The 15110-nt window shown below is 37.5% G+C and overlaps 1 protein-coding gene across 1 annotated transcript; it reads right to left on the bottom strand.

The window, feature by feature from the left end:
- Positions 1–12015: 12015 nt before the first annotated feature.
- On the bottom strand, positions 12016–14370 carry LOC107771204 (uncharacterized). Its single transcript, XM_016590545.2, has 2 exons — positions 13394–14370; positions 12016–12199 (listed from the first exon to the last, which is right to left on the bottom strand). The coding sequence occupies exons 1-2, from the start codon at positions 14224–14226 to the stop codon at positions 12157–12159; spliced, it is 876 nt and encodes a 291-aa protein (XP_016446031.1). The 5' UTR covers positions 14227–14370; the 3' UTR covers positions 12016–12156.
- Between the last annotated feature and the right edge of the window lie 740 nt (positions 14371–15110).

Below are 15110 nucleotides of genomic sequence, written 5' to 3'. Positions count from 1 at the left end.
GCCGCAATCCGTAAAAAAATCTGATTCATCACCAGCACCGGCAACGTCCTCAATGCCAGTAAACATGTCACTAAAGAGATCTTCTTCATCGTGAGGCATGTCTAGATCGAGGGTTCCCAGAGCTTGGGCTTCCCGAATCACCCCTGCGGAAAAAGAGGGAAAGGTAGGCGAATCCTCGATTATTGCTACCCCAAATGAATCGCCTAGAGCATTTTCCTCGGTTTGAAGGGGTTCGAGGGCCCCTTCGGTCATATCCCCTGCCCGTTGACTCCGATGAGATGTGTCTTCGATATCCGACAGTTCGGGGACTCTACCCGAATCTTTCTCCCGTATATCCTCAATTTGAGGCGGAGCCTCATGGAGCATCATCGATCCAGCCGCCGATGAGGCATCGGTGGTTCTCTTCATTCGGACCGCCAGCGCGGACTCATCATTTTCTTCTTCATCATCTTCATGCCTTAGACGCAGAACGGATTCCACGATCAAAGGAATGACATTCTTGTTCGGCTTATCAACCATCCTCTTCTTCAGTTTTGGATCTTCGGGAATGGAGGCTCTTTTCCTTTTATTTTCCTTCACCGGCTTTGGGACAGAGGCCGAAATTTACTCCTCATTAGACAAGGGCCTCAAAATCGCGTCTTTACCCAAACCTGCATATAGAAAATCTTAATAAAATATTTTAAAACCACCTCGTTCGGATCATCAAAGAGTACGAGAAATGGGTTTACCGTGATTTTTGGCCTCCCACCGACCCTTTGAAAAATCACGCCATGAGCGCTCGGCGTATGTGGAGGTCGAAACAAGGGCTCGTACCCAGTTCTTGAGATCGGAAACTGCCCCGGGCATCCAGGAAACCACTACATCACAAAAGGAGGAGTGTCGATGAGAGAAGAGATAAAAGAACAAAGTAGAAGTAACAACCAAATCACACTTACGTTTCATATTGCACTCCTCGGGAAAGGGCATATTTTCAGTCGGAATCAGGTCTGAAGTCCTTACTTGAATGAACCTGCCCATCCAACCCCGGTCCATATCCTCGTCAATACTCTAGAACAGAGCCTTGGTAGCCCGACGCTGAAGTTTTATTAACCCTCCTCAAAAAAGTCGAGGATGGTATAATCGGATAAGATGGTGGAGGGTGAACGGTATCCCCTCGATTTTGCTTACGAAATATTGGATCAGGATAACGATCCGCCAAAAAGAAGGGTGGACCTGGCCTAGGGTATTTGGTATTGATGACAAAAATTAATGATAACGGAATCGAGGGGACCCAACGTGAAAGGATAAGAATATACATTCAAAAACCCTCTCACGTACGAAGTGATATCTTCGTCAGAAGAAGGAATCATTATTTCTTTTTTATCCCAATTGCAATCTTTCTTTAGTTGTTGGAGGTGCTTCTCGGTTATCGAATATATATACCTAGATACCGGTTCACATCGACCGGGCACCGATGATCCTTTATCGACCTTGAAATCAGAAGTAAGGATGCACGCCCCGGGAACGCACTCCTCAGGTCGTGGTTCTGCCGGCGTATCATCGGTGGCACAAAGATTTGGTAAAATTGAAGAGGGACTTTTGCAGAAAGAAATCACAGATTTACTGGTAAGTTGGAGAGTACGAAAAAGAACTTGGTAAATTTGGAAGATAGAAGATGTAAAAGTGGTAAAGGATAAAAGAAAGGGTTATTTATAGGTTCAAGCGATGGCGGTTCAGTATCAGCGGTGACCGACCACCGCCTGACATGCATTAAATGCCTTGAAAGACTAAACCGACGGGACAGCTACCAGATGCGTCATGGTCGGAACCGATGGAAACGTCAGGTTATAAACCGATCAAGCCGTTAAAAAATCATATCGTTTCTCACCACATTCTTTCTGAAAAACGAGGGGACTATCTGTATACGGTCGAAATAGATTTCGGCCTTCGCACATCCGATCGAGTTCGAACGATGATCTATCGAAGAAAGATCCCAAAGGTGGAACAAACTAACCTCGATCCCGGGGAGGCCGATCCGTGTCGAGTTCGATATCATTATCAAGCTCGAATCGAAATCGAACCATGATGCAGAGTAGATCTATCATGCTGATAATCCAGAGACCAACCAACATTGACCTTGAATCAATTCGAGGACTCGATCCAGGATCGGGCTTGAACCAAGATCAAGAGCTCAAGTCGAAATCAAGCTCAAACCAAAATCGAGGGTTCTAAGCAAGATCGAGCTCGCAGACAAAAGCCGTTGCAATCCCACTAAAGAGAATCTTGGCAGAAATTGTGGAAAAGCTGACTTATCATGGGTCTCCCACTGAATGTTTATTTTATTATGCTTGGAGCCAAATCCCTCCACTATAAAAGGGCTTGGTTACCATTTCTGTAAAATAAGTTTTTTCTCATGCTTACATTGTAATAAAAACGCTATATTCTTCTACAGTAAAAAATCGTTCTTTCAGATTTCTTAGATTGATTCTATTTGTTGAATCCTAAGATTCATTGTTCTTGTCAACCTTATCTATTTCGCATTCTCTGCAATCCATATTTACATTTCTATTTATCCTTACAATTTGTGTTAAGTTACGCCACATATCCTCGGAACTACGTATAAATTCAACTCTATCCATTTTTTTCGGGTAAACAGTATTCACTGGTTCAATACAAATATTGAATGCTAGTTTGTCAACACAATTAACTAGATTTTTCGAATCACGCATTAAAAAACACGGGTTCTTTGGTTATATGATCAATAACAGATCTTTTAATTATACGGAAAAAGGCCAGAACTACCCCTGAAGTATTGAAATTGGTACAAAATTACCCTCCGTCCACCTATTTGAATAAAAATGCCCCTATCATTTTTTTTTTTGCTCAACATTACCCTTATTACTAACAGAAAATTTATTTAAAAAAAAAATTAAATAATATCCATGTGTCACCGTCCCATTTGTCTAACATAAACCCCAACCCATAACCCGCTCAGATATTGACCCGTCCCAATTTTAAAACATAACTCTCTCTCTCTCTCTCTCTCTCTCTCTCTCTCTCTCTCTCTCTCTCTCTCTCTCTAATTCATTTTAGTGAGCATTTACTTACGAATGTATGTCTACTATTATTCATGAGGCAAACTCAAAATTGAGTTCTCTATTAGAATTATTTTTATGGAAGATGGAAGGAATTGTCATATTCTTCTTAATGCAAAAAGTTTAGATTCTTTTTGTTTATGCAATTGGTATTCTTTATTTTATAATTTTTTTTATTTGAAATTTGTGGGGGGGGGGGGGGGGGTTTCTTCACTATTTTTTGTCATTCCTCCGTAAAAATTTGAGGATTTGTTTTTCAATTTTTTTATTGTTTAAGTAATGTGTATTTTTTTTTATTTATTTCACTATTTATTCAATTAATATGTATGCTTTTCTACTCCGTATAACGGGTATTGTGCAATTATCATATTTCATACACACTGGGTTCATATGATGTACTAATAATAGTTAACAATTTTTTTAGATAATTTCTTCAGTATTTATTTTCTTATTTTGATTGTTATCATGGATTCAATTTTCTCGATTAAATTATTGTGTTAAGTCTAGTAAAAAAAGAATTTTCTACTCATAATTTGCAAATGAGATAGGCTACTGTGTACGTTGCTATTTCCGGCGGATTCGCCGGTGAATTCCGCCCAAGTAGCAACAATGAGAGAGAGAGAGAGAGAGAGAGAGAGAGAGAGAGAGAGAGAGTTGCGTTTTAAAATCGGAGCGGGTCAATATTCAGACGGGTTAAGGGTAAGTTTAGTTATATTTTAGTTGAAGTTTAAGTTAGGCCAATAGAACGGTGACACGTGGATATTAATTAAATATCTTCCCTCCCTCCCCCCTCCCCCCAGATTTTTCTGTTAGTAATAAGGATAATGTTGAGCCAAAAACATAACGGTAGGGGCATTTTTATTCAAATAGGTGGACGAAGACCATTTTTGTACCAATTTCGATACTTCCGGGGCAATTTTGACCCTTTTCCGTTAATTATATGATACATTATACCGGAAATCTTTATCTTAAGACATAGGAGATTAGAAAACAGAGGAGGAAATCATTTTAAGGTTGTTAATTATTGGTTACTATTTTGTAATTCTGTATAATATAACCTAAGCTTAAAGAGGCAAAAGTCGAGACCACATAAGCACAATTTGATAAGGAACACATAAAAAGAGCCTTCTTAATGTGTTAGACTACAAGGTATAACAATAACCTTTTGCATTTTTTATTCAAACAGCAGAAAATAATTATAAACAATTTTTTTGCATCCTGATCCTTTTCTTGGTATTGAACCGTCATAAAGAAAAACCATAGAACTAGAAAATGAAAAGATAAAAATAAAAAAATATTATTTTTTTTTCAAGATATTTATGTACCTTGTATCCTTTTGAAGAAGATATGTATATTCTTTTTGACTCACTTTTGTTGAAAGTCTGTGTAAAAGCAATAACTTGTATGAGATTTGCTGCAACAACGGACAAATATTAATCTATTTAAGTGACCTCTTTTTCATTATTATACATTTAATGATGCATAACATATTAAGTAGGGATGGCAATGGGGCGGGGCGAGACCGGGGACCTACAAAAATTTCAACCCGCCCGCCCTGCCCGCATAGCCATTTTTTTTCGTTTTCAACACGTCCCGCCCCACCCCACTTATATTTTTTTTTCTTTTATCTTTTATTTTTTTTCTAAAATAAACTAGTTTGACATTTTATACTACTAGAAGTTTAGATTGATAGTTCAGTAGAAATGAACACTAGAGTGGGTAGTCTCGTGACTCAAAAATGATTAGTGTATAATTTGGTATAGTAATCATATTTAAGATTTCACATATTCTGGCAATCCGTACCGTTAGCCTTTGTACAGCTTTCACGCTGTCCACGATGGTGATGTCTTCGATGGCCTTGATTTTCTCAGGGTTAATCTCGATTCCCCGATTTGACACCATGAAGCCGAGGAACTTGCCCGAACCGGCCCCGAAAGCACATTTTTCGGGGTTGAGTTTCATGTTGTATTTTCTCAAAATCTCGAACGTTTCCTGTAAATGGGTCAAATGGTCCTCTACGCCCAGGGACTTAACTAGCATGTCATCAATATAAACTTTCATTGATTTACCTATTTGTTCTTCGAACATTTTATTTACTAGGTAGTGGTAAGTAGCCCCTGCATTTTTTAGCCCGAAGGGCATCACATTATAACAATATGTTCCATATTTGGTGATAAACGAAGTCTTTTCCTGGTCCTTCGGGTTCATCTGGATTTGATTATACCCGGAATAGGCATCGAGAAAAGTGAGGATCTCGTGGCCGGCCGTGGCATCGATCATGCGATCGATGTTGGGCAGCGGAAAAGAATCTTTTGGGCATGCTTTGTTCAAATCCTTATAGTCCACATACATTCTAAGTTTGTTCCCTTTTTTAGGCACTACAACTACATTGGCTAACCATTTGGGATATTTCACCTCCTGAATGGACCCTATATTGAGAAGTTTGGTTACCTCGTCCTTTATGAATGTGTGCTTTTCCTCGGATTGGGCTCTTCTCTTTTGCTTCACCGGTCTGAACCTAGGGTCCAAGCTTAGCCGATACGTCGTTATGTCCGGTGGGATCCCTGTTATATCTAAATGGGACCAGGTAAAACAATCAATGTTATCGATAAGAAATTGAACGAGTTTCTTCCTGAGTTCGGGGCTCAACCCCGTTCCCAAGTATACCTTTCGCTCGGGCCAGTGCTCGATTAGTGTGACTTGCTCTAGTTCCTCAATTGTTGATTTGGTGGCGTCGGAGTCATCCGAAATCATGAAAGATCGAGGGACCCTTTGATCATCATCTTCTTCGATCTTCTAGTTATCTGGCTGGGTCGAAGCCGATATCATGATTGCTATTTGGTGTCCCGTTCTCCTTCTAAGCCCGATCCCTTTATTGGCGAAGGCGAGGATATTGATTTTTCTTCCTTGACGGTGAACATTTCTTTTGCGGCTGGTTGTTCTCTGTACACTGTTTTGACACCTCTCGATGTTGGGAATTTGAGGACCTGGTGTAGGGTCGAAGGTACGACTCTCATGTTGTGGATCCATGGCCTTCCGAAAAGGGAATTATATCTCATATCGCCTTCGATCACGTGAAACTTCATTTCTTGGATGGTTCCGGCCACGTTTATTAGTAGGATTATCTCGCCTTTGGTGGTTTCACATGCCATATTGAATCCGTTTATAACCAGAGTTGTGGGTACGATCTGGTCCTGCAGGCCGAGCTGTTCTACGACCTTCAATCTGTTGATGTTGGCCGAGCTACCTGGATCGATTAACACACGCTTAAATTTAGTTTTATTCATGAGTACGGATATTACCAGTGCATCGTTATGAGGTTGGTTGACTCCTTCTGCGTCTTCATCATCGAAGGACAAAGTCCCTATGGGTGCGTAATCTTGAGTCCGAGATCGCTTTTCCCTCACAATAGATGTTTTCGAGCATTTAAGCACTGGTCCCTGAGGGGTATCGGCGCCGCCGATGATCATGTGAATGACGTTCTGCGGTTCTTCTTGCTCATTTTGCTTGCCGAAATCCCTATTTTTAAAATGGTTCTTCGCCCTATCACTTAGAAATTCCCGAAGGTGCCCTTTGTTAAATAAACGGGCTACTTCCTCTCTTAATTGCCTGCAATCTTCCGTTCTTTGGCCATGAGTGCCATGATATTCGCACATTTGATTGGGATTCCTTTGGGCAGGAACTGTTTGCATGGGTCGAGGCCATTTAGTATCTTTGATGTGTCCGATAGCCGACACGATGGCGGATGCATCAACGCTGAAGTTATATTCTGATAACCGAGGTGCTTCTATAGGATCGGCATATTTATCAAAGCCGCTCTTGCTCATAAGTCCCCAAGAATTTTGCCCTCGATCAACCCTTCGATTGTTCCGAACTGTATTTCGTGTTGAACCGTTGTTCATCCGATCTGCGACGTACGGTTGATATCGGTCTCTGTTCGACCTTTGTTCTCTGTCGATCTCCCTTTGGTTTTTAGTAGCTGTCCTATTCTGATGCACGGGTCCATACGGAGCTCCCAACTGGTCATCTTCGACCCTAATTTTCGATTGATATTGGTTGTGTATATCTGCCCAAGTAATTGCTGGATACTCGATCAAATTTTGCTTCAGCCGACGTAATATTGTCAAACTTTGCTCGTTCAATCGGTGTGTTCACGGGGTTGCAATCGAGCATGTTGAACTTCTTCAAGATCTCCTTTGTATAGCTTTCTTGAGAGATGAAAATTCCATCCTCCATTTGCTTCACTTCTAGGCCCGAGTAGTATGACATGAGCCCTACATCTGTTATCTCGAACTCACGAGACATATATTTCTTAAAAGCTTCAAAAAACTTAGGTTATTAACCGTGAAAATAAGATCATCAACATAGAGACAAACAAGTAAGATATCTCCATTAGTATGAACTTTAAGGTAAAGAGCATATTCATGGAGACAACGAGAAAATCCATTGTCTTGAAAATACTTGTCAATGCAACTATTCCATACTCGTGGAGCTTTCTTTAATCCATATAAAGCTTTCTTCAATCGCAACACTTTATCTTCGTAGTTTTTGACCACAAAGCCCAATGGTTGTTCAACATAGACTTCTTCTTCAAGATAGCCATTCAAAAAAGCTGGCTTGACATCTAGTTGATGGATCTTCCACTTCATTTGATCTGCCAAAGAGATAAGCAAACGAATCGTCTCCATGCGGGTAATAGGTGCATAGACTTCTTAATAGTCAATGCCTTGCCTTTGCTTGTAGCCTTTAGCCACAAGTCGTGCCTTGTATCTCTCCACATCTCCATCAGCATTCTTCTTTGCCTTGTATACCCATTTAACTCCAGTTGCTCGATGACCCTTGGGAAGTGTTGTTAACTCCCAAGTGTTGTTCTTCTTTATTAACTCGATCTTCTCCTGCATGGCTTGTCTCCACCTTTTGTCTTCAACAGCTTCATCAAAGTTCACTGGTTCACTATCAACAAAGAGACAATATAAAATATCAAAATTAGTAACTTCCTCTGTGTCCCCATTAGAGTTCTTGAATACTCCTTGTCCTTTGCGGTTGTTCATTTGAACTTTCTTGAGAAGAGAGAGATGCAACATTTGTTGGAGAAGGAGGTGGAGTTATATCCTGCACAGGTTCCACGGTTTCTGGTTCTTCTTCATCACCAAAGTATGGAAGAAAATCATATGAAGTTTCTTCCTGAGCATCCCAGTTCCATGCCAATTCTTCATCAAATTCAACATCACGACTTACCACCATCTTGCCGCTACTTGGGTTGTATAGCTTGTAGCCTTTTGAACTCGTATCATAGCCAACAAACACATGCTTGACACTTCGATCGTCAAGCTTCGCTCTCCCTTGATGTGGCACATGAGCATAGGCTATGCTCCCAAATATTCTCAAGTGCTTGACACTTGGCTTTCTTCCACTCCATGCTTCTTGAGGGGTTTGATCTCTAACATTCTTTGTTGGAGATCTGTTGTTCAAATAAACTGCACAAGATACAGCTTCTGCCCAAAATTCCTTGGGCATATTTTAGCTTTTAACATACATCTAGCCATATTAATAATCGTTCGATTCTTTCTCTCTGCAACTCCATTTTGTTGGGGTGAATAAGGTACCATCAGAGGGCGATGAATTCTATGAGATTTACAAAAGTCATTAAATTCGTTTGAAGTGAATTTGGCTTCTCTATCGGACCTTAAAGCTTTTATTTCATAGCAAATTTATTTTTCTACAAGTACTTTGAAATTTTTAAAAGTAGCAAAAGCTTCAGATTTTTGGTTCAAGAAATAAACCCAAGTCTTTCTACTAAAGTCATCAATGAAAAGTAGAAAGTATTTACTTTTACCAAAGGAAGGTGGATTGATTGGTTCACACCCATCAGTGTGAACAAGCTGAAGCGGCTTGGTTGATCTTGACATGGCCTCCTTTGGAAAACTCCTCCTTGCATATTTTCCAAGAAGACAAGCTTTACACAATTGATTGGGATGGCTTATTGATGGTATCCCATGCATCATTTTCTTTTCTCCCATTGATTTGAGCGCTTCAAAATTTAAGTGCCCAAATCGCATGTGCCAACACTATGATTCATCTTGCACATTAGCCTTCAAACACTTTGCATCAATTGTCTTAAGATTCAGAGAGAATAATCTATTCTTAGCATATGCACTTTAGCAATTAGAATTTCACTTGAATCTCTAGGCCAAAGATGCATATTTTTCTGTAGATGTCATATTCCTTTTCAAGAAGTTGGCCCAAACTCAAAATATTACTTTTTAATTTTGGGACATAATAAACATCTTGAATTAACTTGTGACTACCATCTTTACAGGAGATTAGAATCGTACCTATCCCTTCAATTTGAATCTTTGAGGTATCTCCAAAGGACACATTACTTCTCACCATTTTATTGATCTCCACTAACTTCTCTTTGCATCCACACATATGATTGCTTGCTCCATTGTCCAAATACCACGAGCTGCAATCATCCTTTTCTTCTTCCTTGAGTGCAATAAACGGCGTTGACTCAACTTCTTCTTTCTTGTCGTCAATAAGGTTAGATTTTTCTTCAATATTGCTACGACATTCCCAAGAGTAATGGCCAAATTTATGATAATTATAACACTCAATTTTTGATTTGTCATACCTTTATCCATTATTTTCTTGGTAGTAGCCACGTCCTCTTCCTCTTCTATGTCCACGACCATGACCTCTGAATGTCTAGTGGATTTTAACTTCATTATTGAAGTTGTTAGCGTTGCTTCTTACTCTTCCATGACTGCCACGACCTCGTCCCCGTCCATTCCCTCGATAGCTTTTTTCACCTCCATAATCTTTGAAGGATGCCCGAGTTTTAAGAAGTTGCTCCAATGACACTTCTTCTCTCCTCTTGATCTTTTCTTCATGGGCCTGTAAAGAACCCTCCAATTGCTCTACCATCATAGAGTCTAAATCTTTAGACTCCTCAATAGCACACACCACAAAATCAAATTTAGGTGTTAAAGTGCGAAGGATCTTTTCTACCACACGGACATCTTTTATGTCCTCCCCATATCTTCTTAATTGATTTACAAAAGCCTTCACTTTTGAACAATAATCTAAAATGCGTTCGGATTCTTTTATTTTTAAAACTTCAAAATCAGCCCTTAGAGTTTGAAGTTTTACCTTCCTCACCTTGTCAACTCCTTGAAGAGAATTTTGTAAAATCTCCCAAGCTTCCTTTGAAGTGGTAGTATCTGCCACCTTCTCGAACATGGCATCATCCAGACATTGATGGATGAGTGTGAGGGCTTGTTGATCCTTCTTCCTTGTCTTTGCCAAGATATCTTTTTTTATTTTGAGGCAGAGCTTGCTCATTATCGGATTTTGCATACCTTCTATCTACGATTTTCCACACATCTTGAGAGCCAAGAATGGCTTTCATACGTAGACACCATTTCTCATAATTATCTTTTGTGAGACGGGGGTACCGAAAAGACAGGGTACTATTATTTGCTATGGCTCTGATACCACGTTGTTGTGAAAAATAATAATCCCGTCCAGAAATAATATTCACGACAAATAATAATAACACAAGAGAGTAACAACGACACCAACTCTTTAATGGGTAAAATACAATACCCGAGCGGAGTAATATAACCACTATAATATTACAACTTAGTAGTGTCAAGAGACTACTACAATCTTGAAAGAAATAACACTCTTCATTTAAAACACTTCACTACAATATTACTCACACTCACTATTTATCTCACAGACTACAATCTGTGGATTACTCTCTCTAACTTCTATTGCTTCTCTCTTATTTTGGTGTGATTGAAATGAAGAATGAAGGCCTCTATTTATAGTAAGAGATGTCATTCAACTACTGCAAAGAAGATGTCTTGTTGTTGATTTAGTCCTATAATGTTTTAACAAAGTTAGACACCTCCCATTTTCTTCAACAAAGTTGTCAACAAAGTTAGGCACCTCCCATTTTCTTCTTTATTTTTCTTTAATATGAGCCCCACATAGTTTACGTTTTCTAGGCTGGTAATACACATTGTTTCAATACGCTATGCCCTGGATTTGTACGAGTAAACAATGAGATACCTGTTGATATGATTTTCGATAAGATTTCATGCCGTGGAGATAAGGGTTCATGGGAGTTCGCAATGAACATCCATCGGGTACATTTTATTTCCTTATGTTCAATTATTTTTTCAAGTTTCTAAAAGCTACAAAATACTAATATATATATATATGCCTTGTAAAAAATACCAATGGAAACTGGTGGGTTTTAGTTGATGAAACTTATGAACAAGTTGGTTTTTGGCCTCAAAATATTTTCACTAGCTTGGCAAGCTTTGCCGATAACGTTGAGTGGGGAGGCGTCGCATATAGCCCACCAGGTGTGCGTGAACCTCCAAATGGGCTCAAGTTATTTTCCCTTTGGATACACCAATTATGATGCTTATTGTAGGATACTTACCGTTTTAAATGATGAAGGCATGGCAATAGACGTAAATAGGACGACCATATATCTCGATGATTATCGTTTGTATCGAGTTCTGGATTTTTCACATATAAGACCTGGAAAGTTCCAACATTTTGTATTTTATGGGGGACCGGGAGAGAGTTTTCAAGTCTAAATCCAGTTACTTAATTACTATCATGATAATATTTAGTTTCTATGTCAACAAAATATGAAGAATGTTTTTGTTCTTGACCAAGCAATTCTTGACATATGGTCTTCCTGCAATTTCTAAAGTAGTGCAATGTTGACAATTTCAAAGTTCAATTTTCTTCCACCTATAAATTGCCAAACAAGGAAAATCAAAAGCAACTTAACTCAAGGATCACAACTGACGTTGATACATTAGAATTCTTTCAGAAGTAATATTTTGGAATATCCTATTCTTGTAGCAGCCGCGAACCAAGAATAATATATAATGATACATTGCAAAACTCTTATGCAGTAAAATAAGCATTATTATCAAAAATCTTTACAGGATTTTTATCTGTAAGTCTGTAAGTATAAATGATTTACAGGCCTCATTAACCAAAGAAGAGAGGCATATTTGGTTCTTCATTCTGCTGATTTGCTTTTGCTAAATCATAACCTTGACCAGCAACTGGATAAAAATCCTTTCTTTTTCCTGCATTATAGGGCAACAACCATGTCTTAGGATTAGACCAACACTAAATTTTTAGCTTAAAACAACAGAATATGCTTAGTTTTACTTTGAATCAGAATCTAATTAAGTAATCTCTCTTATTTAATTCTTTCTGTAACTGCATTCTACAAACTTTTCTAGGCTTCCAACATTGGTGTTGTGAAATCTAGTTTATAAGTGAAAAAAATTAAAATTTAAAGAATCTGATTAAGTAATCTCTTTTATTAAATTCTCTTCTATAGCTGCATTATGCAAGCTTTTCTAGGATTCCAACTTTGGTCTGATGATATCTTATTCATAAGTGAAAACATTAAAAATGTTCAATAGCTTTCCATTAACAGCACCACTGATTTATTGAATCCCAAAAAAGAAAAATCTATTCTTTGTTCTGTTCCATTTGTCCTAATATGCAAACACAATTTGCCAAAGATCACACTAGTCAAAGTCAAAGTCAAGTTCAAATTTCCTTGCAAAGACTACACAAAGTAGAAAACAACAAAGAGAAACAAAAAAATATTTATACATTGATCAATCTTGATGGGATAATTGTTACATGTTGTATTGTATCGTATTTTACTTTAAATATAGTGTTTATTTTGATTATTACTTAAATTTTATTATATCGTATCGTTAAATCCGTCGCAAAAAGTGCTACTTTATGGAACAACCGATTCGGTGTGGTCGCGTCGTTACCTTATTTTTTCTCTCATCTTGCCTTTCCATATTATTAAATAATCATATTTTATCATTTACCCTGCATTTTTATATAATAATTCTACCTAGTACCTTACTTTTTCTTTATAATATTGCAAGTTTATTCTTTATATTGGTGGTGCATGACATCATGAAACAACTGAAAACGATACAATCTATCCAAACATGTATGCATCAAACGATACAGTACAGTACAATACAATACAATAACATACGATACATAACACCATCCAAACAAGCTGAATCAATCTTTGCTTTGATCATTCATAGATAGATTCCAAAACCAATCGGTTAAGGTACACCTTAAGTTGTGTTTTCTCAGAAAAATTGCAGATTAGTGATCTTATCTCATATAATGCTAAGTCTTTCAACAATTCAAAATACCAAGAAACCTCAATATTTCAAACTCAGTGACAAGATTCAAGAATATATTGACTTGAGAAATTCAGAATTTGAAGATACCTGTTAGTATTTCTTCTGCTACTAATGTTGTTGCTACCATTGCTGCCACTGCTTTCACTGTTACTGCTGCCTGTTCTGCTACTATCACTCTCACTTGAACAGGAAAATCTCCTCTTCCACCAATCTTTCTCCACACTTTTTGAAGATTTATCTGAACCTTCTGCTGGCTTAGGTGAAACTTTAGTAGTTGTTTTTGGTGAATACTTGTTCTGCTTCTTCTTTGACTCCAATGAAATTGGGAAAAACATCTTGAGAAAAAGCCTTTGATTTTCAAAGCTTTCATTTCTAATCATCTTCCCTTTCTTTTGGTGATCATTCTTACTGCTATTACTCTTATTTTTACTACTACTATTACTACTACTCTCTTGCCTTTGTATGCTCTTCACCCTTTGCTGCACAACTTGTTGTTCTGGACTAGTTGTACTAGTAAAATTTCCCTCCTCCTTACTGATTAAGCATTCTTCTTGTTCAGATTCCAAGACTGTATTTTGCTCAACAAGATCCTTAAGAGACAACTCATAGCAAGATTCAGGCATGTTTTTGACCATTTCCATAAGTTCAAATTGGCCTCTAGCTATAGCTAAAGCTCTAGAGCTATTTGAATGTGACCGATAATTTGTCGAAATTTGATGGCTATTTTTCCATAAGGGTGGTGAAGAAACACCAGATTCATCACCGTAATTAACATGGTTTAAACTTTCTTGAACTCTAAATTGGACACTTTCAACTTCATTTTTAGGCCAATTCCTAAGGTTGTAACTGTAATCTGAGGTTGTAACAGGATCAAGAATTGGGATATGATCATTGGGTTTTTGGTTTCTTGGATTAAACATGGCTATTAGATGAAGGGAATATTTTTTGGGGGGAGAGGAAAAGAGGGGAAGAATGAGGAAAATATTTGTGGTGTGAAGTGTGTATGAAGAAGAGGAAGGAGAGATGGCATTGTCATAAATGTATTCAAAATAAATTAATAATAGAAAAGTTCCTTTTTAATTGTGCCTTGCCTTTTGTATGTTAGGAAAGAAAAAAGACAATCAATAAATACTATATAGGATCTATCCGGATCCAAGTATGAATGTTACTTTCTTCTATTTTTATTATATTTGTCTTTTAAAGTACTATGCATTTCGTAAGAAAGATATTAAATTTTCTTAATCATATGTATTTGTTCAAACTATACTCTTTTAATATTTTATTTAATTAATATTTTACTAATTAGAACAGTAATGGAAAAAATTAATAATTAACAAATTTAGTATGTCAAAATTACTACTCTATTTGGGAACAATAAAGCATTACGTACCATAAAAAATGGAAAGATAAAAAAGAAAGTCAAGGGTTTCTAGAATGGTGAGCGTAGGGGGCGTATTTGTTTTCTATTTCCCTTATTTTTGTCTCACTTTTGGGCATTGATTTTTAGCATTTGGTCGCCTCATTTTTCTATTGAATCAAAGGACTCAGTTGTCCCTTTTCATACGTCGATTGACGATACATTAAATGGTCATTTGATGGGATCTAAGATTTGAAAGGTGACGAATGTCATAATTATTTTTAATTTATATCTTATTTTTTTAGTTTTTAAAGTTTATTCGAATCAATCTAATAGGTATTTTTTATTTGCAAATAAAAAATTACATCTTAGATATCGAAAAATAAACGTAATTAGCATTTAAAATAAGAAATACCACCTTTATTATAACAACACAAGTAAAATTAA

This window comes from Nicotiana tabacum, chromosome 23, assembly GCF_000715075.1.
Source record: "Nicotiana tabacum cultivar K326 chromosome 23, ASM71507v2, whole genome shotgun sequence".
NCBI classification, from domain to species: domain Eukaryota; kingdom Viridiplantae; phylum Streptophyta; class Magnoliopsida; order Solanales; family Solanaceae; genus Nicotiana; species Nicotiana tabacum.
The sequence above is the reverse complement of the archived record's forward strand: the minus strand, read 5'-3'. Positions and strand labels throughout refer to the sequence as shown.

What these genes read in the sequence shown, in the direction of transcription:
- LOC107771204 (XM_016590545.2), bottom strand. Translation starts at nt 14,226, where the DNA reads ATGTTTAATCCAAGAAACCAAAAACCCAATGATCATATCCCAATTCTT. An exon ending in AGCAGAAGAAATACTAACAG is followed by an intron (nt 12,200 to 13,393) that starts GTATCTTCAAAT and finishes CCTATAATGCAG; the next exon opens with GAAAAAGAAAGGATTTTTAT.